Genomic DNA, 27,176 nt, shown 5'->3' on the forward strand with positions numbered 1-27,176 from the left:
ATCTAAAGATATGTGATTATTATACAGAAATGTTTAAAAATCACAATGTCGCTAAATTTACCATTTTTACCGTACATCTCGGAAATGCCATAGGAAGTTTACAGTGTTGCCAAAATTATTTACTATACAGAAATAGAGAGACCGCGATATTGTCAAAAATACTTATTCCCTAGATCTAGAACTTGCTTTCGAGAAATATAAGGTTTGCAGCGTTGTCAATAAATTTTCTCATATCCAAAGATATTTTAATATACAGAAACAGTCAAAGATCGCATGTTGCCAAATTTACTATTTTTACCGTACATCTAGGAATAGCCATCGAATTGCGCTACAGGAAATCGAACGAATTTTACAGCGTTGCCAAAACTTTTCATGCATATCTAGGTATATTTGATTATACAGACACATTTACAGATCGCGATGTTGCCACATTTATCAAGAAGTGGTTATGGGGAGTGCGTTATAAAGGGATGGATGAAAGGGAGGTTGGATTTTATGAAAAAAAAAAGAAAAAAAAAATGATTAATTTTATATAATAACGTATTTATACAAAATATCCCTAGCGGCTATCAAATTGCCGTAACTTTTATAAATAACGTGTAAATTGAAAGCAGCTTCTCGTTTCAAACAAACAATTTCTGGATACTTTTCCAAAAATTCGTTATCGACTTTAAATACTTTGTTATAATAATATTCCGCCAAATACATGACGCCCAATTGATGGTACATCCTACCCAAATTATAATACACCTCTTGTTTCGCCAAAGGATGACGATGTTTGGCGTATTTTAAAAATAAATAACTAACGCTTTCCGCCATTAATTTTTTCATACTTTTACTAAGGTTTCTCTGACAATGATACTGAAGCATCGATACCGCCAACATGAACGACGAAAAAATCGATTTCGACCGCTTGAAACTTTTCAAATAATAATTTATAGTCGCTATATAACTCCCTACAGATAAATTGTAATTTGCCATCACAATTTTTCGATTCTCGCTAACGAATTCTTTCGATCTTCTATCTAAAAATTTCAAAAAACGCACATCTTCCAAAGTCGATGTCAAAAGACCGAACCAATTCCAAACTAAATTGTTGCAGGGATGTTTTATTAGTAGTTCTCTTAATATTGTGAATCCGTGATAAGTATCGTTTGTTAATAAACAAGCAAAAGCTGCAATTATATTTGTATCAGCTGGAAATACAAAAAATTTATCATTATAATAACATAAATTTGTTCAAGTCACTTTAATTAATCTCCATTCGATATAAGTCACATTATTAATCAAAAATAATTTCACGTTTATCAAAATTAATTTCTATCCGACAACCATTGATATATAGAATGGAATAATAATTGCATAGAGATATCTATAATCGATTTCAATTAGAAAAAGAAGACATACTTATTTGTAAATTAGGACAGTCTTTAACTTAATTTTCTATTGATTCAATTAATAAATTTTATTTTACCAGGGGCGTAAGATATTTTCTATTTATAAGTTAAAATATGGTACTTACGACAATCTCTTGGAAAGGTTCTCGAAACGAATCCCATGAAAATAAACTTTTGCAGATAACAATATTCCCTCTTATCCAAAGCTAATTGCAAAATATCTTTGTATATTTGATATTCTTCGTCGCGGTTAAGTTCCCCGATTGCTTCGAAATTACTTTCGACGTTCGTATTATCGTTTCTAAATTTCCTCATTTTTTTTAATCGAACAACTTTTTCTTGATACCTATCTTTAGTTAGAATCAATTTGAGTTCTTCGTCGTGTTTAAGAACGATACTATGTCTGGAAAATAATAATTCCACGCTTTTCCAGTAACTTTCCCAATCTTTCAATTGTATTAACAATTTCATTTTTTCCAACAACACCCGTACGTCTAATTTATTCTGCTCGACATCTTGAGACATAACTTTTAAAGCTTCGTCTTTTTTATTTTCTTTCAACAATAACATCGCTAACGGGTACAAAACCTCGATGTGCGACGGTGCTAAATACCTCACAGTAAAATACGCGTCTATCGCTTGTTCGATCATATTACAATGAGCCAAACATTCGGCGTATTTAAGCCAAATCGCTGCGGCGAAATACGCTTTACTTTTCACCAAAGGAACTAGTAATTTTAACGCTTCTTCGTAGTAACCGACGGAAATGAGCGATTCCACTACATCTAAATATAAATCCCCGAAAACTTCGACGTCTAAATCAATCAACATTTTATTAACAAGTTCCGGAAATAAATGTTGCGATCGAAGTTTCACTAAACATGATATAAATTTAATATGTAAATCTAACGGTAAATTATCAGGAATTTCGTAAGAATTAATAATTATCGAGTTTTCGTCAGTTACAGTAACGTCGAAAACAAACCCACAAAATTGTGTAAAAATATCCAAACAATCAGAATAACGACCACTAATTAATAAAACTTCTAATAGAACATTTATTATATCATGATTAACTTTATCGGGGATTCTTCTTATCGGTATCCTCAATACGTCGATAGATCTTATGTAATTTTTATTTTTATAGTGCTCTTTTGCTACCTCCATTACCGAATCAATGATAATATCACTATATTTCTCTTTAATGTTATTAGCCATCGTTTGTTTCGCCATCAAACTATTTTTTTCATCACCTTTTTTCTCCAATAATTCCAATCGTTTTCTATGCAAAAACAAGCTTTGCGGATTGTGTTTTATACCTCTAGAATAGCATTTGATTGCTTCGTCTATGTCACCATCATGTAAACACAATTCGGCTAATCGACACGTAATTGCTATATTCTGCGGACCTAAGTGACTAGCTAGCATTAAATACGCTTTATATTTTTTCATATTAACGTTTTCGTACATTTGGGATAAAGTCAAATAGGGTTCGTACGCATCTGGAGCTTGTCTTATTACTTCGAAACACATTTTTTTCGCGGTATCTAAATCACCTCTCGCATATCTCAAATTAGCTTCACCCATCAAACCTTTTAGATGGGAAGGTAATTTGCTATTTTCCTTCCTTGACGATTTCGTATTATCTTGAATAAAGATATTGAAAATTAATAACTTACCAATTGTCATAAATAGCTAAACTTTTTTTACCATTTCTTTCTTCATCATCGTCGGTATATTCAACATCAGATATATTATCACCCAATTTACTTGTACTTGATTCCATTATGTCTAAATTTAAAACTTCCTTATCAACATTATAGACAAATCAAAATAAGTCATAATAAATTGACATTATTCTTCTTCGTTTTTAATAGTTTGTACAAGATGAAATCTTTCTATTTTATCACACAAATATAACTAAAAGTCTTAAATTAGATTTATAATATAATAATGATGAATTATACATAAAATCATAAATAAACTGAGTTGAAATGTTTGTTAGAATTTTAGATAATGAAGTGAAAGGTTTCCATCCATTGCTTTTTGAAACGCTTAAATTGGATGCGAACTGAAATTAGAACGAACCAGTATGATTATAACAAATAAATGTAATTCATGAGAATTTCAATGAATTTAAGATGATTACAAATTATTTCAAAATGTGCATGGAATATATCATAAAATTATAATGAAATAAACTTATTCGCTAGAAAAATATTGTACAAACGCACTTTCCCCAGCTTTGACACTTGTCATATCAGTAAATTGTTAAATCATTTAAATTTGATAAATAAAGCGAGTTTTTCAATAAATCTAGTACTGTTATGATGATTATAAAATATTTACATCAAAATGTATACAGAAAATATAATAAAATTATAAATATGTAACACTATGTGCTCGGGAATTATTGTAAAGCAGAGCTAGGTTAAAAACGCACTTCTTTCAACTTTGACATTTGTCAAGTCAGTTATATGTTAAATCCCTAAATTTAGTAAATAAATAAATAGTTTTGTTAAATTTGGTTTATATAGTTAAAGCAGTGTACAATGCACGAAGCATATAAAATATCACCTCTGTTAAAAGTGACTTTTCAAATTGAATCAATAGCTTCTTATGGTAAGTCTAATAAATAATTTTTTAAACATATAGGAATTATTAATATCGTAGGCGATAATCTCGTTGTTGGTACAAGACATGGCCACTTATGTATGTACAGTATCATTCAAAATGATGAAGGTTGCGAAGTTCATTTAATGAGATATAATAAATCTTTTAGTAAAAAACCTGTTCAACAATTGGAAGTATTGGCAGATAATAATTTACTCATCAGTTTAACAGGTTTAATAATTAAGATATGTTAGCTTTTATACCTCCTTATGATACTTCATTATTTTATAGATAATATTATACAAATTCACGATCTTAATTCCACAAATTTTACTACTTTGCATCAAGTTCAAAAATCTAAGGGAGCTACTTTTTTCACTCTTAATGTCAAGGTATGTAATTATTAGTTTATCGGTATTTTTTCGGAAAAAAAAGAATTATTTTAGAAACCGACATCTATGACAGGTGAAATAGTGAGTTTAGTCCGTATGGCAGTAGCTGTTAAGAGAAAAATACAATTGTATTATTTAAAAAATAATGAATTTTTACCATTAATGGACGATATAGTTTTAACAGATATACCAAAATCGATGGTTTGGTGTCAAGAAGCTATATGTATAGGTTATAGGGGAGAATACGCGTTATTTGAGGTGAATTATGTCTAATTTCGTAATTTATATAATAGTTTTTAAATACTTGTCTTAGTTAAATGGTAAAAAGAAAGATTTATTTCCGACTAGTAGTACTAGATCGAACGAACCTTGTATAGCGAGAGTTTCAGAAACGACGTTCGCGTTATGTCGAGATAATCAAACAATTTTAGTAAACGTAAATGGCGAAACCGAAAGAAATAAAGCTTTGAAATGGTCAGATTCACCAATTTCGTTAGCTTGGGACGAACCTTACGCACTCGGAATTCAAAATGATTGTATAGAGGTAACGATTCGCTATTATTAACGAGAAATTTGTGTTAAATTATTATAATTGTTTGAGGTGGCAACATTGGAACCGAATAGTTTAGTTCAAACTTTAACAGATCTACCTAAAATAAGATTTATCGTTTCGTCGCGTCAAGGTATTTTATACGCAGCGTCGGTCGCTCAAATTTGGGTTATTCAAGCTATCGGCGTCGCCAAACAACGAGAAGTTCTATTGAAAGATAAACAGTTTCAACTTGCTTTAAAATTAACGGTGAGACGCGATTTTTTTAAAAAAATTTTTTTCGGTTGTGTTTATTTATCGACGTTTTAAGCAAACTTCGACGGAATCGGATGAGGAAAAACGAGAAATCGTACATCAGATTCAAACATATCTGGCGTACGATTTATTCAATAAGAAACAATTCCACGAGAGTATGAAGGAATTTATTAAATTGGGTACTGACGCTTATGACGTCATACGGTTATTTCCTGATCTTTTGCCGCAACAACAAGCAGCAACCGAAATTTCGGAACCGACTCGGGATTTGACCGAAAAAGAATTGGAAACTAGCAGATTGGCGCTTATCGATTATCTTACCGAGATGAGATATCGTCTGCATTCGTCTGAGAATCAGGTAAGATTCATTCTACTCTATCCGTATCTTAACTTTGTTGTAGCGACCTTGTATCACCTTCACAAGCCAAATAATGTATTATTTTTAGTTCGTAGATAAATTATCATGAATTTTCCTAAAATGATGTTAGAAATATTACATTTTCGTGGAAACTTGTATAAACCCTCATTTTTACTTGAATTTCCATTTTCAAAGGTGAAATTATATTAAATTGTGAAATGAAATTTGTGATCAACTCTTAATTAACAAAAATTCCTATTGATCGTCAACTAATCACCCTCTATAATAAAATTTCGTAAAATTTGGAAATGTTTCATACAGTGATGATTTTCATTTCAATTTTCCGTATATAGGTAAATAAAAACGCTTCGGGTAACCTCAACGAAACAGCCATTAGCAAATCTACGAGTCAATTGCTACAAATAATCGACACAACTTTGCTAAAATGTTATTTACAAACTAACGACGCTTTGGTAGCACCATTACTTAGACGCAATCATTGCCATTTGATCGAAACTGAAAAAATTTTGAAAAAAATGGGAAAATCCAACGAACTCATCATATTATATCAAACGAAAGGGCAACATAGGCGTGCTTTGGAATTGCTACAATCCGAAGGAAATTTAGAACGTATAATTACCTACGTACAACATTTAGGAGCTGAACATATGCCCTTAATACTAGATATGGCCGATTGGGTACTCAACGAATCCCCAGAAGAAGGTTTGAAGGTGAATATTGAAGCGATACAAGCGTAATTTGAGGTTAGAATCACCGCACAATGTTTCAGATATTCACAGAAGATTTAGCCGAAGTCGAATCTCTACCTCGAGCTCGTATATTGGACTTTCTCCTGAAATCCCACAAATCCTTAGCCATACCTTATTTAGAACACATACTGTACGTATGGGAAGATCCCAATCCGTTGTTTCACAACGCGTTGATTCATCAATACCGCGAAAAGATACTCACCGAAGGTACAGCATCTTCTGAACACACCAGAAAGAAACTATTGGAATTTTTGGAAACCAGCAGGAATTACACCGCGGAAAACATCCTCGGAAGTTTTCCCACGGAAGTGTTGCTTGAGGAACGCGCCACCATACTCGGAAAACTCGGTAAACACGAACAAGCTCTAGCGATTTACGTTAGAGTTTTGGGAAACGTGGAAAAAGCTGAAAATTATTGCAAACAAGTATACGATAAACAAATACCGGGTAGTTCGCGCGTAAGTACAAACTAACAAACAATTTATATCAATTCTTCTAGAATATAATTTATTACAGATATACGTTTATCTAATTAAATTGATATTAGATCCCAATAGTTGCGTAATTACCCTTCCTGGCGTTACTTTATCTCCTAAAACCGCCCAACCCGACATCGAATTGGCCATCAGACTTTTGCAGGAGAACGCTTCCCGAATGGATTGTCTCGAAGCGCTCGCGATAATTCCAGATCATCTTCCGGTATCTAGATTATTGAAATTCCTGTTCGTTTCCATGCAAAAGCTCGTACAAGAAAGGAGATACATGCAATTGATGAAGGGATTGCTGCACGCGGAATATTTGACTTGTCAAGAAACCAAACTCGTCTTGGAAAGTCAGTACATAACAGTAACCGAATTTAACGTTTGTCCTGCTTGCAAGAAACGTTTTGGCAACCAAAGGTACGACGGGAATATAATTTTTCAATCTTGTATTGAACGTATTCCTTTTTTATTATTTTTAATGCGCCCGGTATCATATGCTCTTATTTTCAGTGCTTTGGTGAGGTATCCGAACGGAGAAGTGGTCCATTTTTCTTGTCAAGAAAAAAAATAATTCTAAAATTCATTAAATACATAAATTATATTTTAAATAATTATTTAAAGTAATACAATGATATAAACGTAATTGTTTTTTTATTTTTTCCCTTTATTTATAATGATAATCCCGTAATAAAATTTCCAATAACGTTTATTCCCAACTCTAACATTAAATAAAACGTCACAATCTAATGTTATAATAACTATCTCCACGAGATCACAAGAAATGTGAAGTGGGCTTTAGTTTAAAGAGCAGAAGAAACAAACAGTATTATAATTGCGATCAATTTTATGGTCTATATGTCAATAACGGAACTGAAAGTAAACGTCAAAATCTTTTTTATTGTAGTTGACATATATTAATGGGAACAAAAACAAGTATCTTCAAGTTATTGATGCATCTATGTTTTTGCCATATTATGAAACTAATTAATTACATCTACATATATAAAAAAGTTTTGACAAAATCAATTTATAAAAAATATTAAAAAAAACATAAACTTTTACACTATTCGAAAATAAGAGAAATAATTATATTTTTAAATAAATGGTATTTATTAATACAGCGTTACCTTTCTTGTTGAGAATAATTATGTACTTCATCCCCCTCGTAACATGTTCTACAAGCATTTATATCTAAAAACTTCTCAAACTGGTTCCAATTATTTTTATTCCCATTTCTAACAATTAATAGAACTTCATTGTCTGGTGTTAACTATCACACTATTTTACACGTCATTACAAGAAATGTGAAATGGGCTTTAGTTTAAACAAATAATTGCATTCAAATAAATGAACTTTTTCTATGGTCTATCTGTCAATAACGGAACTGAAAGGAAACATCAAAATCTTCTTTTTTATTTTATAAAGTTGACATATATTAATAAGAAAACAAATAAAAATAATAGTTGGAATTATATATTTTTTTCTACAAGAGTTTAGTAATTATTAGTTACAAAAATAACAATATCCATTATGAAGAATGTGTTGATTTTGTTGTTGTTGTATTTTTCGACGTAATATTAAAATTTAGCACGTAATATTGAAAAGATAATGAGAAACAATAAATACCAAACATTTTGTACTTTCAACCTGTCAAATTACGTTATGAATCATTCATCTTTTATTCCCCAAAGTGATTTATGACCGTCTAATGAATTTCCGATAAACGGTAACTACAAAAATAAAAACAAAATCCTAAATCTAAATCATACTATTGAATCGATTATCACTCCCCGAAGATTTCGCACACGTCTACAAACTTTAAAATCCCGAAAATCCTTTCTTATTAAAAACTCCCTAACCGTTTCCCAACCAAATCCGTGTTATAGAAGTTGTTTCGTTTTCCAAAGCTCTCGACGCCATGGGACCACATAAGGTAAAGGTTTCTTCATTTATCAAACAACAATGAAGGTTGCGCTTTGTCGATTTTTTTTATCAGTAAATTCATTTTATTTGCTCAATAATAAGTTATTATATAATATTATTAGTAGGTGAAAGAAAGAGAAAATAAATAAGTAAAAATAAATAAAGAAATGATATATATAGAAGTAAATTGTGGGAAACAATTTCATCTATAAATAAAACAATTTTCAGGTATTTTTTTATAAAAAATCTTGAGAAATCATTACGAAAAACATATAAAAAGTTATAAGAAGTAATAAGTTGAAATCAATTTATAAACAAATATGAGGAAGAAAAAAATGAAATTTCACATTATTTGTGTATAAAAAAAATCATTATTATTGTTACAAATTTATACAAATACAAAGAATATACGAAATATAAAGATTGTTTTCACTATCTATAGTAATATTACAAATTTATTACAAGTATTAATCAATATTTTGATTGTTTATATAGCGTTACCTTTCTTGTTAATACTGATTAAGTACCTAAACTTGAGGTGGTAGATGCTGCCCCTCGTAGCGCATTCTACAAGCAATTATATCTGTAAAAGTTATAAGTCAGAACACCTTCAGAATGTGGGAGCTTTCATAAATATCAATCGTCTACATTTATACGAGGAATGAACAAAGTTTAATTAAGTTATGAAAAAGTTTTATTGACTGTGGTTTGTTGTAGTAAATAATAAAATATTATTTGTATCAGTTTATAAATGTACAATGTGAGAATTTGACGTAACCAATACCTTTACAACTTAATTGGGTGTAATAGGGCCCTTTTGTCCTTGCTTTTTACGTAAAAAAAAAGAATTTATTTTAATTTATTATCCGATTGATATATTAGGATCGTTGTTATGGATACAACAAGCTTTTCTTTCCGATATAATCATCTAGAAAATGAATATCACAATTGGAGCAGTAAATAGGAAATTAATAATTTTTCGTACACCCTCTTGGTAAATCTGTTCTGCATATTCTTGACCTCCACTTGTTATTAAAACAAAAGCAGTATCAATCATTCTCAGCCTTTCCCCCGAACGTTTTCGCCCCATTTTTTATTTTAATTTTACACCTAGCGATATAAATGATTCAATTAATTTTTATCTCTTCTTTCTTCTTTCTCGTTCCGGCAACTTTTTGCGGCTTTTAAAAGTTTCGAATTTCCGCCTGAATTATGCTGATTGATTTATGAAATAAATAAATCCACTTTAATTAGGTCACATTGAAAATGTATAGGTTTAAATAGAAATATTCAATGAGAATATTTAAGAAAACTTTCCATCTCTAACATTTGTTATAACCTCACAGTCTAATGTTAAATACCCTAATTCCTCACTATATAGCAGTTTACACGATAACGGGGGAAATTTCACCTAGAACCTTTAATTTAAAGACAAAATATACGATATATTGACATAAATACTACCATTTTTTGTAGAAAACTTTGATTTCTTTTAGAATTTTCACCCTGTTCAATTTTAGAAAATATAAAATTAAGGAAACTAATATAAACATACCTCTAAGTACATATCGATTTAATAACAAAAAAAAAACAGTAAAAAATAGATTTACAAAAAAAATATTTAAGGATTATCCTTTTATAGTAATGTCAAATATATTCAGTTCTATATTTTCAACTTTTGAACTTTATTCGTGTGACTTTTATAGGCATATGCATTATCCTGCATACATTTCCACATTCAAAGTCGACGAACATGCAGCGTGTCAAAGCTTCTTATACCACGATTTTCGATTTCAAATCGCAGGTGCGATTTATATGGCTCTTAGAATCGAATTTTGAGATTTATGACGGCTTTTTGTGAAACTATTAACCATACTGTTTTCGATCTTCTCGAAAACGGTATCTGAATCAAATAAACGAACGTTTTATTTGCAACGAGTTTTATATTTGTTGAAAAAGTATTGGAAAATCATAGAAATGTTGCAACGTTCCATAAATATTATTAATATAGAGAGTTAGGGGTAAGAAATCTCCTAAATAACTAACATAGAGTAAAAAAAGAAGAGGATTTTTGACATAACGTCAAAATTATGAAACGATAAACAGAAACTAACAACGGATTTAAGAGCACAACAAGATATCTGTAAGGAAATTACAGAATAGACTATAAAAACCTCAATTCAATTGAAATTAGTTGAGGGTTATTAACATCTAAAACCCAAATTTGTGAATTAAATGACGTTTTCTCTTTCTTAAAATAAAATTGCGCGGTACCTTCGATTAAAAGTATAACCATGAAGAAACTATAACAAAACTTGCTTGCCTCGAAGTTCACTTTCGTGTTATGGTCCGGCTTGGCCGATCTTAATGTTCAGAGAAACAACAAAAGTGAATTTAGAAAAATTTTATCAACTAATAAATATTTACATACATTTCATGATTAAAAATATATTTAGAAGATTATCTTTATGTATTCGATCGAAAAAAAAATTATAAATAAAAATACGAAGAATTTTACGTTACGATAGATTCAACGAAATAAGTTTTTCACCAATAATTTTTTAGCTCATTTTTTAAACGATGCTTCTTCGATCCTCCAATTTATCATAAATTTATCAAATATTATAAAAAAATATTTAATTGTTTGTTGATACAGGTTATGTTTTATAATAGCTTTTGATAAAAATTATATTGATTCAAAATATTTCAAAATATTGAAAAAATTTTCAAATTACTATTTACGTGCAAAGTTATTTATAATACATAAAATAAAGTACATATACTAGATGTTAGTAATGTTTTAAAAGCTTTATATTTAACTATATTTAATTATAATGACTATTTTCGCTTTTCTGTTCATTTTCGTTATTCCAAATATAGATAGAACAAAAAATAGTTGTATCAATGTTTTTTAAGGGTTCAAATTACTTAAGCCGATCCTGTTCGCATCTCACGGGACATCTGATATATACGAAAACGCCGTTATCTCACACCTAAATCGAATCATATTATTTTCCTACATATTATAAAAGTTCGTGCATGGACTTACTTTGACAAAAATAAATGGAAAGCGATGATTTCCAAAAAAAAAAACTAACCATTCTCGTATAGTTCTTTTACTACTGAAACCTTTTAGTTTTTTTATGCAAAAATACTTGAACTAAAATTCACAATAAAGTGACGTTTGACATCAAATAAATCTCCTTTATTATTTTCAGAAACGAATTTTGCTTTTAACTTTATAATGTGGTGGAAACTGAGAAATTATTCAACTATATAGTTCAGAAATGAAGTTTATAACTTCATATTTGGTTTTCATTCTGTCAACTTCTTTTTTATTGTGTGTTGCTTTTATAGCCAAGTATAGACTTATTTGTATACTGCGTACTTATATAAGTAAAGATCGATATCCAAGAAAAAGAAGAACGCCCTATTTAACCTCGTTACAGTATAAAGATCAATATACGAGGGCTACTAATTAAGTTTTTACATAGTTAATTGATGATCCATCAATTCGATGTTTTTTCAGTTCGAAAACGTTGTTGTTTGAATTGATGTGTGATAGCTCGCATTGTCGTTGTTGTAATTGATTTGTCTTCCGCGTTTGGTTTAGCTGATTATTCCAATAACTTCTGGCAAACAAATGCTGGTGTAGCATTAAGAATTGATTGTTCTACGTTGCTGTAATGGATCTGCGAACACGATTTAATTTCTTTTTAGATCAAGACGAATGTGTCAAGTATCTGTAAACAATTCAAATAACACTCGTATGATGACACGTTCTGAGTACGTTCACCATTAAAAATGTCAAATATTGTCTTATGGCAAATGTCAAAACTTAATTAGCAGTCTTCGTAGATCAATACTCTGAACTCTGGTTTTTATAACTAAATGTTATATTTTTTGTAAGTTTACAAATTATCTGTTATAAATTCCACAACGAAAATTTTGTCGAGGACATTTATGACCGAAGGACAGAAGCCTTCCACCGTGTAAAAACCTCTACACACTCACACATACATACCATACACCAATCATGTTTTCCTTTGGGAACGGCGCTCACCTGTCACAATGCGAAAATCCGAAACGACACACGTTTCTTAACTATAGAATCACGACGTGGCCTGAAAAGTAAACTCCACACTTTTATTTCCTTCTCCCATTTCCAGTATTCCATTTACTGGAAGATGTTTCAAACATGATATTTATTTAAAATTTTAACGATCTAACGGCAATAGGTAAAGGTAATGCAGAGGTAGTTTCTTTAGAGCAAATTCTGTCATTTAATTTAAAAAAATGGATTGATTCTATTAATTGCATATTATATTTTGTATCAACTAATTCAAGTTGAAAATGACATCAAATGTAGCGAAAAAATTAAATTCGACTTCACTAATGTTTACACAAATAAGCATCTCGAAAGTTGTTGATAAGGGTTAATAAAATGTGTCACCACGTAGCTACCGATGTGCGAAAAAAAAGTAGGGGTGATAGAAGGGAGGAAAAGCTTTTTGTGATGGAAAATAGCAGAATTTAAGTTCGTAAAGTGTCGTTGGCAATAGGAGATGACGGCTGGACGTGAGTTAGGAGTTCTAATGGTTCGAGAATATTTTTTATGCTACTTGACAAACTTTTCACAATATTCGTTGTTGAACTTTTTCATTTCTAATGTCCGAATAAGTGAACAGGTTAAAAACCAACTAGATTTTCAATAAATAAAAGATAAATTACGCTATTATATATATTATACGAGGTTCATACTTAAAGTTCCATTTATAGGTGTTGAATCATAAAAACGATGTACTTTGAGAGGAAATTCTAATCATAGAAATAGACAAAAGTTACAAAATGCTGCGCTAGAATATTTCTAATCTTTTAAATAATTTAACGTGATCTTATTTAGTGATCGTGTGACTTCTTGGAGATTATTTATGATGTATAACATCATTATTTTGCTCCAATCTATTTAATTTTTTAACAATTCAATGTTTACTTCAACGAATTACGACGAAGAGCGAAATCATTTCAATGCTTTTTGATTTCGTGCTTGTAGAAAGATTTGTCTTGTCATAATAAACTTCAGCTTTTGCATTTACTTCTTCATTTTTACTGAATTTATAATCGGCGAGCGTTTTTTTTGAGATCATTGATCACTGAGGGCTAAATCTGAACTATACGGTGGATGAGAAAGCAATTCCAACTGTAATTAGTTCAATTTAACGACTTGTAAATCGGTGTATTGTCTTAGTGAAACAGTGGTTTGTTCTTAGACGTTTTTTCTTGATTTTTGCATTCAAACGGTCCAATAACAAGCGAAATTCCAGTCGTTATTACAAGTTTTTTGCAATTCCTAAAAGTTTGAAGGTTCTTTGTAGATAATAATTGATTTACCCACTCCTGATACTTTACATTCTGTATACGAATGAGACAGACATAAAGATTAATTAATAAAGCGAGTAAATATCTAGGCATTAGCTATAATAGCAAAAGTTTAATTATAGCCTCGGGTATTTTGTTGTTTTCTGTTCTCTTACACCTACAAACTTTCATTTTATATACGTTTAGCAAAACGTAGCTCCGTTTGTAATCCTTTGAATGCATCACTGATTATTCAACGAAACGAATTTATTCAGATAGCTTTCTATTTGTGATTTATCTATGGCTTGTTGCGCTGTTGATACGATAAATAACAATTTACTTAAAAGTAATTATAAATAGCTTTCGTTCCTGAAAATTGTATATTCAATATAAAAATAAAAACGTTTCGAATATTGTTTACTAGACCATAAATGTGAAAATAGTAACGACTAGAAAATGTTTGATTGAATTACAGCAAAAAACTAACAGCATTCTTAATAGACAGACATAAGATTTGTTAACCCATTAGTGCCTTAGCAAAAAAGAAATATTAAATTAGGTTTTATTTATCTAAAAATGTCCTCCTCAAACTTGTACTTGCAATAAAATTATTTTGTAAAACAAGGACTAAGAATGAAATATTTTGAAACACTCTCGTTCAATGCCCTCATATGACACTGACGACATCTGAGCTGGTGCTCGATTTTTATAAGGAAAAAGGCCCAATCGGATCATCCAAAATACTTCTTGGTAATGAACCAGAAGGTCTATTAGATGCAGATCTTCTTTGTATAGCCTTATTATAGGATCGTATGTAGTGACGAGTAATACTTCTAACATATTGCAAAAGATCCGTTTTGTCATTAGGGTAGATAATTTTATATAATATCCAGGCATTTACAACAGTTACGTTTATCATGTGAGTAAAGAAAACCCACCACCATTTTTAACCGTGGATTGCAATTCTGTAATTATTGACTCCTTGGTCCAACAGATCAACACCGCCCATGCGGTAGTTGTAGTTTTTAAAAAGTTGCGGTTGAGGCACTGGCATTTTCTCCTTCCTTTTCGAAGACCATCTCTTTATTTGTGCTAAAGGTTCGACTGAATCATAGTTTGTAGCCATCGTTACTGCACTATTATCATTCCATCTAACAAATAGAAGTTGGTTTCTTTCATCGTATTGAAAATCAAAGATACCACGGTCTTCTCTTTTTTTTTATTGTCTTGACGGGTACAAGAGGACATTTCTTTGTACGATTGTCATGTACAGTTCCAGTAGCTCGTATTCCAATCTTTCTAAGTGCATTTAAAAGATCATGGCTTGCAAAATAATTGTCGAAAAATAGGACATGATCACTTGGGGCATCAATTATTTTCGCAAAAACAAGGACCACTCGTGAACCTAGTGGAAGCGAAGTTTTAATTTTAGTTGGTGCTTGAACAGATGACGGTTTAGCTCCACAATAGGTATCGAATGAATAACAAAATCCATCCGAGCTACACAACATCCAGTCCTTGTATCCGAAACGAACAGGTTTACCTCTTATAAATTCGTCTATAGACAAGAATTTATGAAAAATTCCCCGTTGTTGAAACTTTGAGTTGAGAATGTTTCATAAGTGGTCAAATTTTGTACATTTTGTCCTCAGTATCCAGTGTTCTGTTATCTGCTAAATGTAAATATTTTTTTATATTTCTGTAAATCTGTTTCGACTAATTGCATTTGAAATAAATGGAATTCCAATATCCTCATCAAGATTCCAATAAAGGCGCTCACGAGGTAATTTATGGTACCCAGAAAAGAGAAGAACACCAACGAAAATTTTTAACTCTTCTTTGGTTGTTACAAAATTATGATTGCTCTTAGATGCCGCATAAATGTTAGTTTGGTCGACAATATGTTGGACCACTTCGTCATCAAATAGTTTTTTCGAGTACATTGGGCGCTAATGGGTTAATCGTGAAAAATTTTTTTCGTCATCTTGAAAAAACTCAACTGAATTTAGTAGAAAAGGAATATATCTAACTAGGAATAATCCTTAACATATATTTATGGTAGTTGATCATAAAATAAGGTTCCCAAGGAGATGGGGACACTAAGAACGATGTTATCCAAGATTTTCCAGTTTCCGCCTTGGCGAGCTATCAATAACGTTCCTTCTTGTTTTGGTAGTCGTAAAGGACATCTTCAATTCGATCCTCATGCTAGATTTGATTCCTTTTTTGTATAAAAAAACCGTTCCTTCCGAAGACATTCATTCTCAGCTGTATGAAGTGCATCACGTGCGCAATTGCTGCAGAAGAGAAAGAAGCTGAATGATCGAAGCGTGATGGTTCAGGATATCAGCGTATGATCTCTGAGGTATTTACAACATTTTGAGAAACCGTTTAGCATATACCAAGATGGGTTTCGAAAATGCTGTCGAACGATAACGTGTGAAACGCGACATGCATTCCTACGTAACCGATGACGAGATATTGGTGGACTAAGGACAAGACCTGAAACTATCTGCAAAAGAACTATACCATGAGAGGAATCATCCATACTTACCGAAGCCGAAGAAGTTCAAGTAAATTATGTCTATCGACAAAGTCGTTTGGGACGGAAAAGAGTTGTTGTTATGAAAATTCCTGCTTACTAGTGCAACAATTAATGCTGATAGCTACTGTCACACGTTAAGGAACTTTCGAAATGATATTTGAAACAAGAGGAAAGGCGTGTTCACTAATTAACTGCGTTTCTAACTCATATCCTTGTTACAACTCAAACTTGGCCTTCGGTGATTACCATGTTTTTCCTGAAACATTTGGGAAGCAATTCACAACTGAAGAAGAGCTGAAAGAAGAGGATTTAAGCTATCTTCGTGGTGCGGTGGCAGATTTCTAGGATTCAAGCATAAAGAATACAAAAATTTATTGATCTAAATGGCTATTAGAGAAGGAAGTCTTTGACATGATGCAATACAACGTCCAAGAAGCTGCAAGTTTTTTTAGAGTCTGATGGACAGAAAAAAGCATCCTAACGATGGAGATTAAGGTCCTGGCTGGAGTTTAGATATAGAATTAGACGATATAACACACAAGGATTAGGAAAGGAAGAAGAAATATTTAAAAAGTTCCGAGGAAAATAAAACAAGCTCACTAAGAACCTAACATAACCTAAAACTTATATATTTGTAAAAAAATATTTATTTACACGTAGAAATTATTATTTTAATGTGTTATTGTATCTAAGGGGATATTTTTAAATAAAATAGATCAAATTCATTCATAAATAAGCAAACAATCACTGAAAAGGAAAAAGAGGACGTTATAAATTTTTAATAAGAGATTTTTTCATTTTTGTAAGAATCTATAAGTGATTATTGATAAAGTACATGCTTTCTACTACACTTTTCATCAATTATTCATATTAATATTCGTATAAATTCAATATAGTAAATTCTTAACCAAACATCGTTTTACTGCAGATCTTCTATAATATATATACAAAGTTTCCCTTGTAATGAATCGAATACGGTAAAAATCGACAATACACGTTTATAAATCGAAGGAAGAGAACATTATGTGGTCGCTGCGGTCCACAGATTTATTACAACTTTGTCCACATTCTCGAATCGTATATATATCTCAATGAAAAACCGATCTGGCACAAATTGCGTTTCGATTATTACATTGCCTTTTATTTTTCCAATAAAACTGGACTATATACGTGGTAGAATCACTACTAAAATATTTATTTAATGTCTCGTTTAATATTATTGATTTTCGCTTTTACCCCAACAGTACACGACCTGATCTAAAGATGGCGGTTTAGTATTAGTACACAATCTATACATTATATGTTTCAAGTTTGAAGACGCCATCTTGTTTAGTATTTGATAATGAATTTGAAATGTCTTAATTCAACTAATATAAAGTATGAACTAGATTGAGATCTATTTGAGATTGCTAGAAGACAAAAAGAGAAACGTTGATCCATCATTTTACACCTGAAGGTAAAGATCGTTATATCTGCAGGCGTCGTTTTTTGGGGATGCGCGTGTAATAATTTTCATTGAATATCTTTAAAAAGGAAAAACTATCAACGTCGAGTGGAAATCAAGCAAAAACGGATGATTTTCTATTCCCAGAGTTGAAATATTTTCCAACAATGAAGAGGTGATGTAATTTAGTACCAATTTACAAACAACTTTTATTTTCTCTTAACGTTTATTATCTTCAAGTAAATTATGCGTTTTCGTGTTGATACAGTTATAGACTTTTTTCGTTTTCTTATTGGATTTTCAGGTTCCTACCCAAATCGGTCCATTTTTATTCATAAGTCGTCCTAGGGACAATCAAATCCTCTTAATAAACGGTGCGTGTCGAATGGCATTAATGTAATTCAAAGAAATGTGTATACGAATGTTTTGTTTTATAAAAGGACCGGATTCGTAAATTAAATTTAAAAAATTTTGAAAGAAATATCAGTTTTATTTTAATACAGTTTCTAATTTCACTTTTTTATAACAATAAAATTTCATTTTTATTTATTTACAATTCAGTATTATAAAGATCGTGTTTCTAATTTTCTTAATACATTTTTCGTTACAATATACAGATTTTAGCTAGAGCCGTTCCTTTATTTTGAAGTAAATTTAATCTGAAAAAGAAATTGCCAAAGGACTTTCATGGCAACTGGGGTTTTCTTTCTGTTTAGCTGTCAAGATGATGTTGTTTACAGGTTTGAAAGGTTGCTTTCCATTTTTGTTTTGGGGAAAAAAGGATTTTCCAACTAACTATATAACGAAAAAAAGTATACTACAAATTCACGTGATAATAATTCAATCATTAAACACAGTTTTCAAAAAATTAGATTGTTAATCACGTCACTAATGATATCAAACAAATCACATTCATCGAATGAAAAACTTAACTTTTCTTAACAACTAAATAAAATAAAAACTTTTCCTGGTAGCATACATCGTAGATATCTAGAAAATAAAAAAAAACGATAACAAAATATAAAATATATTACGTCAAACAACCAATGCAGAAGCATTACTTTCTTGGGAATCCCATGGAGACTGAAAAAAACATAATCTCGATTCGCTCCATGTACATATGATTCTATCAGCTAAGAGCTCTGATAAGAGAAAACCAATAAAACTGTTTGAGTGTGACTGGTCGGAATAGACTACCGTCTACATTATTAATAACATCTTTAAATCCCAGAGGGCGCCAAGCGATCGGATCTACCGACGGTTCTGAATCGATTCAACGCCTCTAGGTGACGCTGATTCAATATGAATTGTATTAAAACGTCAACAAAGATAATACATTTCATAGATAAAGATAAAGCAGGAACGATATTATTCATTTACAAGAAGATGTTGGCAGATGTCAACATCTTTTTGTAAGTGGAAGTACGTTCCAACAATTTTTCACAATATCTGATAACAAAATATTCACTTCTGTCGAAAATTCGTAGTCTATAATAGATAATTTTGAATCTTATTTCAATTAATCGAGCTCTAAAATTCCTGTGATAGCTGGGCAGGTATTTTCCGTGATGGATGCCAATTAGTAATGGATATTTTCTTTAATTTAATCATAAAGTCCGTAGGTGTTGAATCGGGACTGCGTGAAGACCTCCATCTTGCTGTGTAAGCGTTGGAAAGCCTCTGACCAGCAACCTGGGGGATCAATTGTTGCACCAACTGAGTTTTGTTAGGTTGAAACCTTAAAAGAATTATGATATATGGACGTTTAAGACAACAGAATGCATTACGAACAAATAAAGTACGATTTAGACCTTTTAGAAGACCTTGGGCGTCCAAATTTTGGTTTATACATCGTTTATTCTATCTCATTAATCATTGGATAGTATTGCGGAAGTTTTTACGCGCTACAGGCACTGAATTATCGTTTTTTGTTTCCAAACCAAGCTACCGATTGATATATCTCCCGCGTCCAGCTGCAATAAACAATACAAAGGTAAAGTTTGTTGTGAAACACCTTGTAAATTATTACCACTTAAATAAGCGTTCACATCTAGAAAATCGTTTAGCATTTGAACATCAACCTTGTTAGGAAAAAACTGAACCAGGTACGATTGAATGTCATCGTCATTTCTGAAAGTTTGATTATTCTGGAAATTTCGAAATAAATGGTAATCAGATGATACCCGATCAGGGCGGTATGAGGTATGTAACATAATTTGTCTGGGGCCTTGTATTATCATGGTGGAACTCTAAACCTTTCCGATTTGATAATTCTAGAGTTTTTCCTTGATTGCTTCATCAATTATTGACAGTAAACATCAGAATTGATCGTTTGGTTTCCTGGAGCTAGCTCAAAAAACACAACATCTTTGTAATCCGACCAAACTGACAGCATTAGCTTTTTTTGGGGTTTTCAGCTTTCATTGTGGTTTGTGCTGGTTCATCGTGTTTGCTCCATGAAACTAGTTGTTTCTTTCTTCCAGAAAGTTATACCAATTCTCTTGGTCTATTATTTTACCAATGTTAAGGTAAAATACCTTTTGCTTTCCAAAATATAGAGTCCAACAACATTTTCTGTACTATTGGATACCAAAAATTCTTTCCTCCTTACCAAAACTCTCCAAATGTTATTAAGAAAATAGAATAGGAAATAGTCTTGGTTCGATATTAATAAAACTATTTTGAACAAACTGGAGCTTCACCTGATATATTTTTGACTATACTATATGATTAAACGCATTTGAATAATAATCTCCTATTCAAATGGAAACAAATGCCATTAGTGTATTCTATGCACTGCTCCAAATCCACATATATTAGCGAACAATCGAAACATAATGTTGTTAAGTTAACTTTGTTCAAAGGTTTGATTAAGCGACTACAAATCTATCAGGTTAAATAAACTATTTCCATTCACTACTGAGTAAATCAGTTAGACCAAATTCGGCTCTAATTTATAATGCTTTCTCTTCGCAATCCCACGTTTTGGGTTTGCTTAAACAATTCGCTACTATTTATCGATTTCAGTTCGAATTAACTCAAATTATAATAATTCCGTTGATTCGACGATGTGCGATTATACAACGTGAGACAAAATTTTTAAACTGGTTATTCAAATTTCCAAGCAGTGCTTCAAACATCAAATTATAATACGCAGCTGAGACCTTCTTAACCTTAAAAAAAAGAAGAAGAATAACTGAATCTTAATTAACTTTCTTTCAAGTTACTTCATAGACAAGTGTAGGTATTGGAAATACGTCAACTGTCAATAGAACAGGATTTATTTTCTCTTTTCATAGTTTCCTGAAGACTAGGAATTTAACTTACGGTTTATTCTCATTGTTTAAATTTCCAAGCAGTGCTTTAAACATTAAATTATAATCATCCGACTTGGTTTGTATTAGCAGTAAAAAATAAGCCGAGAACCTCGACTGCTGAGACCTTCTTAACCTTAAAAAGAAGGATTATATCATATTCAATATTAGTGATGTCAGTATATTAAATTTTATTTTGGTATCACTGAAGTTTCTTGGTCTCTAATAACATCAAAGACCAAGGAACAGAAAGTAATTGTGCAAATTATAACAAACGAATTTTAAATTTTCCTATTGTGGTTAATACACTTAATTATAGAAGTATCTGTAATTTTTTTCCTAAATAAATTTGATCGTTGAAAGATATGGAAACTACTGCAGTAGCTTTGATCGATATCTAAGAAAATATGATCATTTTCCAAAGCTTGCGAAAAACTTTTCTCGAGATTTTTTTTGCAATTCGACAGAGATACGACTAATCCCTTTTCAGGCCTAACCGAAAATCCGACGAATGGAGAACTTCTATTTACAACTTTAATAACGATAAGACTCTAAGGTGTCTAAATCCAGAGCTCGAATTGACATTTTCTGTTACGATCTTATATGCAGTGAGGTCCCAAAACAACTCAATTTAATTATAAAAACTATTAGAAATAAAATCCTTCAACCTCATAATGGTGAAGAGAATCTGATATACTTTTTTATAGAACCACAAACTTTTATGGGTTTTTCATAAACCATCTAGTCATGATAACGATTAAATAACAAAATAAGAAAAAATCAGAAAGGTGTGGTAAGTTTCTAACTCATTAAGGTAGAGGCTGATTCTTCAATAAGTTACTTCAATTAGTTTAATACTTTTTTTAACGTTCTAGCTCAAGAATTTATAAACTAATCATTTTGAAATTTGGTCGGATGTGTATCAAACGATATATCTCCGCTACTTTTTAATATTTTTGTTGAATATCGAAAAATGATCATCAATATATGTATAAAATAACCTAAATATTTCGGTTTTTATCATATTATGAGCTTTCTCTTAAACATATCTTCAACATTCCGTAGTGGAAACCATTACTCATTGTACCCCCAACGGGACTTACCCGCCGCCTGTCACTCCTCAGAAGACCAATCTTTTCTGACAGATTGTTCTTGTAAAATATTTTCTTTGCTTCGATATTTCTAAAAGTACGAGATTTCAGGTGCGCTACATCGATAGCGACGTCGTGGTTTTTTCTTAAGCGAATTGATTTAATTTCTTTTCGTATTTTCATGCTTCAGAATACGTAGGTGTCATATGGTAGGAAACACTATAAAAATACCAAGATATTACTAGGAGTCGAAAGGATATTGCCAAGATTTTCAGTTAAAGTACACACACGGGGCGATATTACTTCTAGCGCTCGCATTCAAATCCTTCCTGAAAATTCCGAAAGTGCGAGCTTAGTGAAATTTTATCGTTTTCATAACTTTCAGGACATATTGATTCTTTCTATATACGTGCAGTTACAAACCCCCTAATATACAGAAGTATAATTTCTCATAACTTAACAGATTAGGTGTCAAATTCTTTTACAGGTAATCTGTTTATATGTTCTAACTTTTTAAAAATCGTCCACGATGTAGAGAAGAGTCCAGAACACTTGCTGGAGCATGGGGTTGATGGGAATCAACCCCTTTTATCCAGAAAAATGATCAAAAACGTTCACACGTGCTTTATTAGTTTCTGCAAAGCTTTAGACAATGAAATAGTTCTTGGTTTGATGCTAATATGGACTGGAGTCAAACTGCAAAAATCTTTCTCAACATCATCTACGAATCTACGATGTAGAGAAGATTTCAAAAGACTTTCTGCAATCAATCTTTATCCTCCTTCCATCCAGAGAAATGATCAAAAACTTTCACTTGTGCTTTATTGTTTTCTACAAGGCTTTCGACAATGAAATAGTTCTTGGTTTGATGCTAATATGGACTGGAGTCAAACTTCAAAAATCTTTCTCAACATCATATACGAATCTACGATGTAGAGAAGATTTCAAAAGACTTTCTGCAATCAATCTTTATCCTCCTTCCATCCAGAGAAATGATCAAAAATTTTCACTTGTGCTTTATTGTTTTCTACAAGGCTTTCGACAATGAAATAGTTCTTGGTTTGATGCTAATATGGACTGGAGTCAAACTTCAAAAATAAATTGCTGTCAACAAGGAATTACGACTTTCCTATTTAACATTTACCCCGAAGAAATATTTAGAAAAACGTTGACAGAACTATCGGAGGTATCAAAATTAACGAAGAAGCAATCAATATTAGATATTGCAGTTGCAAGTGAAGAATTTAGATTTTTCTTTAACATTTTCCAGAGAGTACGGTCAAGAGGTAGTTCGAGTAGCGTTTAACAACATATAATAGCAAAGATATTTCTTTATAACTAAAATTAAGACTAGTGGGATGTTAAATAATTTCTGTTTTGTTCTATGGCTTGAACCACAATTGATGATATTAGAAAAAAGAAAAAGGAAAAATTCTCAAATGCTTTGAGAATAAAAAGTTTCTTCCATCTTCTAATTACCTTTAATTAAATTTGTTATGTTTATTGATAGGAACGCAATGTCATTTCTTCTTTTCTTCATTCTCTTCAGTATTATGCTTATAATTACTTTCTAAACCTCCTCTTACCATCATCTAGTTTGCAAAAATGATCCATCATAGAACGATGCATTACGGAAACAGCTTCTTACCACTTCCCATCTCGTCAATTATTTTTGGTTGTCGCTCACTATCTTATCTTCATGGCTTTAGTGGATATTATTTTCTTTTTTCCATTGTACTGAGATTTACTTCGTTTTTTTCATCTTTTGTATGATATTCTCGTTTTAGAAACGCTCTACTCCAGATATAAATATTCTTTTATAGAACTTTATCATTACCTTCTTCTCTGTTTCTTGTTTCCTTTTAGTATTTTGCTTATAACTAACTACCTCTATAACTATTTTTTCGAATAGTATGACTTTTTATGACTCATTCTTATTCTCTGATCCTGTATTTGAACCTTCTGCAATGCAGAATTAGCTTTAAACCACACTTAAACTCGTTACGTTTTTTCCATTGATCAAAGCAGTGCTGGAAGTCTTCTTCGGCGAGTGTCTTTAGGAGCTCTGTTTTACCGATTCATCAACTCAAATCGGTTCTCTTTCAAAGCAGATTTTAATACTGTTTCAAAGGTAGCGCGTTATGTGCAGAAGCGTTGACCTGGTTCAAAATCGGGCCATTTTTACGAATTTGCATTTGATTACTGATCCTTTGCAACATTGCCTAGAATTTTGATTTGTTCTCTCGGTTCTTACTAAAACGTTTACACCAGATAAAGAATTGTCCTCGTAGGCAACAATTTATAACACTCAGTCGGAGTTTGTTTTTTCAAAGATTTAATAACTAGACCTCGTAGATTCAAAGTTCAATAGAAACGATTTATCGATTTGAAAGACGATGTTTGTGAAATTTTATAATATTGTGTATTTTTTCTATATCTAAATAAATCAGTTTAGTCCTGTTACCGGTCCTGAACGCAGGTGCGTCTAATACGATTCTGGGACGATCATATTTCAAAAAATATGGAAATCGCCAGCGTGCGATATTTTCCCGTATAAATTATCGAAGAAAAAAAAATATATTTCACCCTTTTATGTCGAGAAAAACCAGCCTAAAATGTTGTAGGGACGTAAGAAATTGATAATAAACAGGTTTGCGGAGTCGGCTAATTGAAATAGATGAGGCTCATTTCCTTCTTTAGAAATTAGAGGTATTATTCCTTTTTGAATGAGAGATAAATATTTTAGCGTGTGAGAGAAATTTGTTACAACGCGCTATTGATGATCCAAGTTTAACCAGAAGAAAAAAAAACGATTAGTTTTTTATATTTCTAACCAGATTTCTAACCAGATGTTGTTATATAAATTATTGACGAATATATACAGAGTTTATTATAAAATAACCATAAAATAAATCAATGCAAAGTTATACTAATATCATTATTACAGCTTTATTTTATTACTTTAAATAAATATCTGACAACACTGTATATAATAATTAGTTAAATATTTTTAACTAAATTCTTTTTGGAATAGAGATTTTGACGTTTCCGAGATGTGGAATATTTGTATAAGAGACGATTGTATAGTATCATCGAGAAGCCTCATGCATAGTAATGAATTACCTCCCGGGGGTAAATTAAAATTAAAGATCCTGCGTCTTCTAAACTTTGCTATTTAGTGCAATGATTTCCGTATGCAGATTAGGAGGAAAGCAAGTAAAGGCAGTCGAGCGTAGACTGCAGAAAAGCAGATACTACTCGCTAGGGGTAAGATACAGATTGAACTCAAGATCAAAATTAATATCTGACTACAGTAAATTGTTTATTGTTTATGACGTGGAAGATGATGTCTTACAGATTTTTTCGAATTAACTCAAATTATAATAATTCGACGAAATGCGATAAAACTGGTTGTTTAAATTTCCAAGCAGTGCTCCAGACATCAAATTATAATCCTCGGACTTGGTCTGTATTAGCACTAAAAAACGGGTTGAATAACCTCGGCAGCTGAGACCTTCTTAATCTTAAAAAGAACAAGAATAACTGAATCTTAATCAACTTTCTTTCAAGATACTTCATAGATAAGTGTAGATATTGAGAATATGTCAACTGTCAATAGAACAGGATTTATAGTCTCTCTCCACAGTTCTCTGAAAACTAGGAATTTAGCTTACGGTTCATTCTAGTCGTTTAAATTTCCAAATATCAAATTATAATCCTCGGACTTGGTCTGTATTAGCACTAAAAAACGGGTTGAATAACCCCGACTGCTGAGACCTTCTTAATCTTAAAAAGAAGAAGAACTATTGATGATCTAAGTTTAATCAGAAGAAAAACACGGTTAGTTTTTTATATTTCTAACCGGATGTTGTTGCCACGTATTTGAATTCAACTAAAAATAATTCTGATAATATTACTTATTGTTTTTTCACTTAAGAGTTGATATCGATTTGAATATGGTTAGTATTCCTCAGAATTGATTAGTTTTTCTCTGTATTCTCGCAATATGAAATATTGTTATTTAAGTTAAATAAAAAGCTTAAAAAATGGAGGTAATTTAATTTTTCAAAGTCTTGATGTTGTAATACATTATATAATATAACTAACAATAAAAATGGACTGATCGCTTTTGCCAGATAGCTACTGAGGAGGTTCATCAACTGGTGGGTCATCTACAAGCTCGATATCATCTTCGTCTTCAACAGAGGCAGGATCCAGTTAGTCATAGAATCTTTGAGCACCTGGATTGGTCAAAAGCTGCTTTAAATAAAAGAGTATCTTCAATTTAGCCTCTTCAATCGCCAGTTTTCCATTGGATAGTTTTTCAAATTGGCCTACTTCTCATACAAACTTTTTCCTTGTAACCAGATTTTTCTGAAGTAATTTGATTTATGTGACAAAAATTTTGGTTCTTTCTGGTCGATTTTCACCTCTCGAATTGGTACTTTTTAACGTAGATACAAGACTAAAAATCACGCACGAGTCACAGAAAATAACTACTGGTGGGCTTAGGATATTTTCAAAGAAGTATTTTAGCATGGAACAAACATCATTAACCCCCCGTATGAGTAAAATACTGATATCGAGCCTGACAACACTTGTTGAAGGATATGAAACTCAATTGACAAAGCTAGTACACGTCAGACGTAGTTATTTAGGAGTAGGTAGATTTTTTTTGAAAGTC

General features: G+C 31.4%; 3 protein-coding genes across 3 annotated transcripts; 1 reads left to right on the forward strand and 2 right to left on the reverse strand.

The window, feature by feature from the left end:
* Positions 1 to 517: 517 nt before the first annotated feature.
* Positions 518 to 3,258, reverse strand: LOC130894297 (general transcription factor 3C polypeptide 3). Its single transcript, XM_057801019.1, has 3 exons — positions 3,108 to 3,258; positions 1,523 to 3,043; positions 518 to 1,196 (listed from the first exon to the last, which is right to left on the reverse strand). The coding sequence occupies exons 1-3, from the start codon at positions 3,181 to 3,183 to the stop codon at positions 529 to 531; spliced, it is 2,265 nt and encodes a 754-aa protein (XP_057657002.1). The 5' UTR covers positions 3,184 to 3,258; the 3' UTR covers positions 518 to 528.
* A 580-nt stretch (positions 3,259 to 3,838) lies between these two features.
* Positions 3,839 to 7,460, forward strand: LOC130894296 (vam6/Vps39-like protein). Its single transcript, XM_057801018.1, has 11 exons — positions 3,839 to 4,019; positions 4,071 to 4,241; positions 4,302 to 4,402; positions 4,457 to 4,660; positions 4,716 to 4,946; positions 5,004 to 5,201; positions 5,263 to 5,565; positions 5,919 to 6,296; positions 6,356 to 6,793; positions 6,852 to 7,234; positions 7,328 to 7,460. Exons 1-11 carry the CDS (start codon positions 3,950 to 3,952, stop codon positions 7,386 to 7,388), a joined length of 2,538 nt encoding a protein of 845 aa, XP_057657001.1. The 5' UTR covers positions 3,839 to 3,949; the 3' UTR covers positions 7,389 to 7,460.
* Positions 7,461 to 15,044: 7,584 nt separating this feature from the next.
* LOC130894530 (piggyBac transposable element-derived protein 3-like) lies at positions 15,045 to 16,646 on the reverse strand. The gene is made up of 3 exons (XM_057801411.1): positions 16,562 to 16,646; positions 15,302 to 15,656; positions 15,045 to 15,249 (listed from the first exon to the last, which is right to left on the reverse strand). Exons 1-3 carry the CDS (start codon positions 16,644 to 16,646, stop codon positions 15,045 to 15,047), a joined length of 645 nt encoding a protein of 214 aa, XP_057657394.1.
* Positions 16,647 to 27,176: the final 10,530 nt, after the last annotated feature.

The sequence above is a fragment of the Diorhabda carinulata genome, chromosome 5 (genome assembly GCF_026250575.1).
Source record: "Diorhabda carinulata isolate Delta chromosome 5, icDioCari1.1, whole genome shotgun sequence".
In the NCBI taxonomy this organism is placed as follows: Eukaryota; Metazoa; Arthropoda; class Insecta; order Coleoptera; family Chrysomelidae; genus Diorhabda; species Diorhabda carinulata.

Excerpts from the sequence above, each read along its gene's own strand:
- LOC130894297 (XM_057801019.1), bottom strand. The coding sequence starts at position 3,183 with ATGGAATCAAGTACAAGTAAATTGGGTGATAATATATCTGATGTTGAA. Across the intron at positions 3,044-3,107 it reads CGATGATGAAGAAAGAAATG|ATAATACGAAATCGTCAAGG; the intron begins GTAAAAAAAGTT and ends TCTTTATTCAAG. Across the intron at positions 1,197-1,522 it reads AACCTTTCCAAGAGATTGTC|CTGATACAAATATAATTGCA; the intron begins GTAAGTACCATA and ends TTGTATTTCCAG.
- LOC130894296 (XM_057801018.1), top strand. The coding sequence starts at position 3,950 with ATGCACGAAGCATATAAAATATCACCTCTGTTAAAAGTGACTTTTCAA. Across the intron at positions 4,020-4,070 it reads TGAATCAATAGCTTCTTATG|GCGATAATCTCGTTGTTGGT; the intron begins GTAAGTCTAATA and ends TTAATATCGTAG. Across the intron at positions 4,947-5,003 it reads TTCAAAATGATTGTATAGAG|GTGGCAACATTGGAACCGAA; the intron begins GTAACGATTCGC and ends TAATTGTTTGAG.
- LOC130894530 (XM_057801411.1), bottom strand. The coding sequence starts at position 16,646 with ATGGATGATTCCTCTCATGGTATAGTTCTTTTGCAGATAGTTTCAGGT. Across the intron at positions 15,657-16,561 it reads AATATCTCGTCATCGGTTAC|ACGAATTTATAAGAGGTAAA; the intron begins GTAGGAATGCAT and ends TCTTGTCTATAG. Across the intron at positions 15,250-15,301 it reads ATAAAAAAAAAGAGAAGACC|ATGGAATGATAATAGTGCAG; the intron begins GTGGTATCTTTG and ends TCTATTTGTTAG.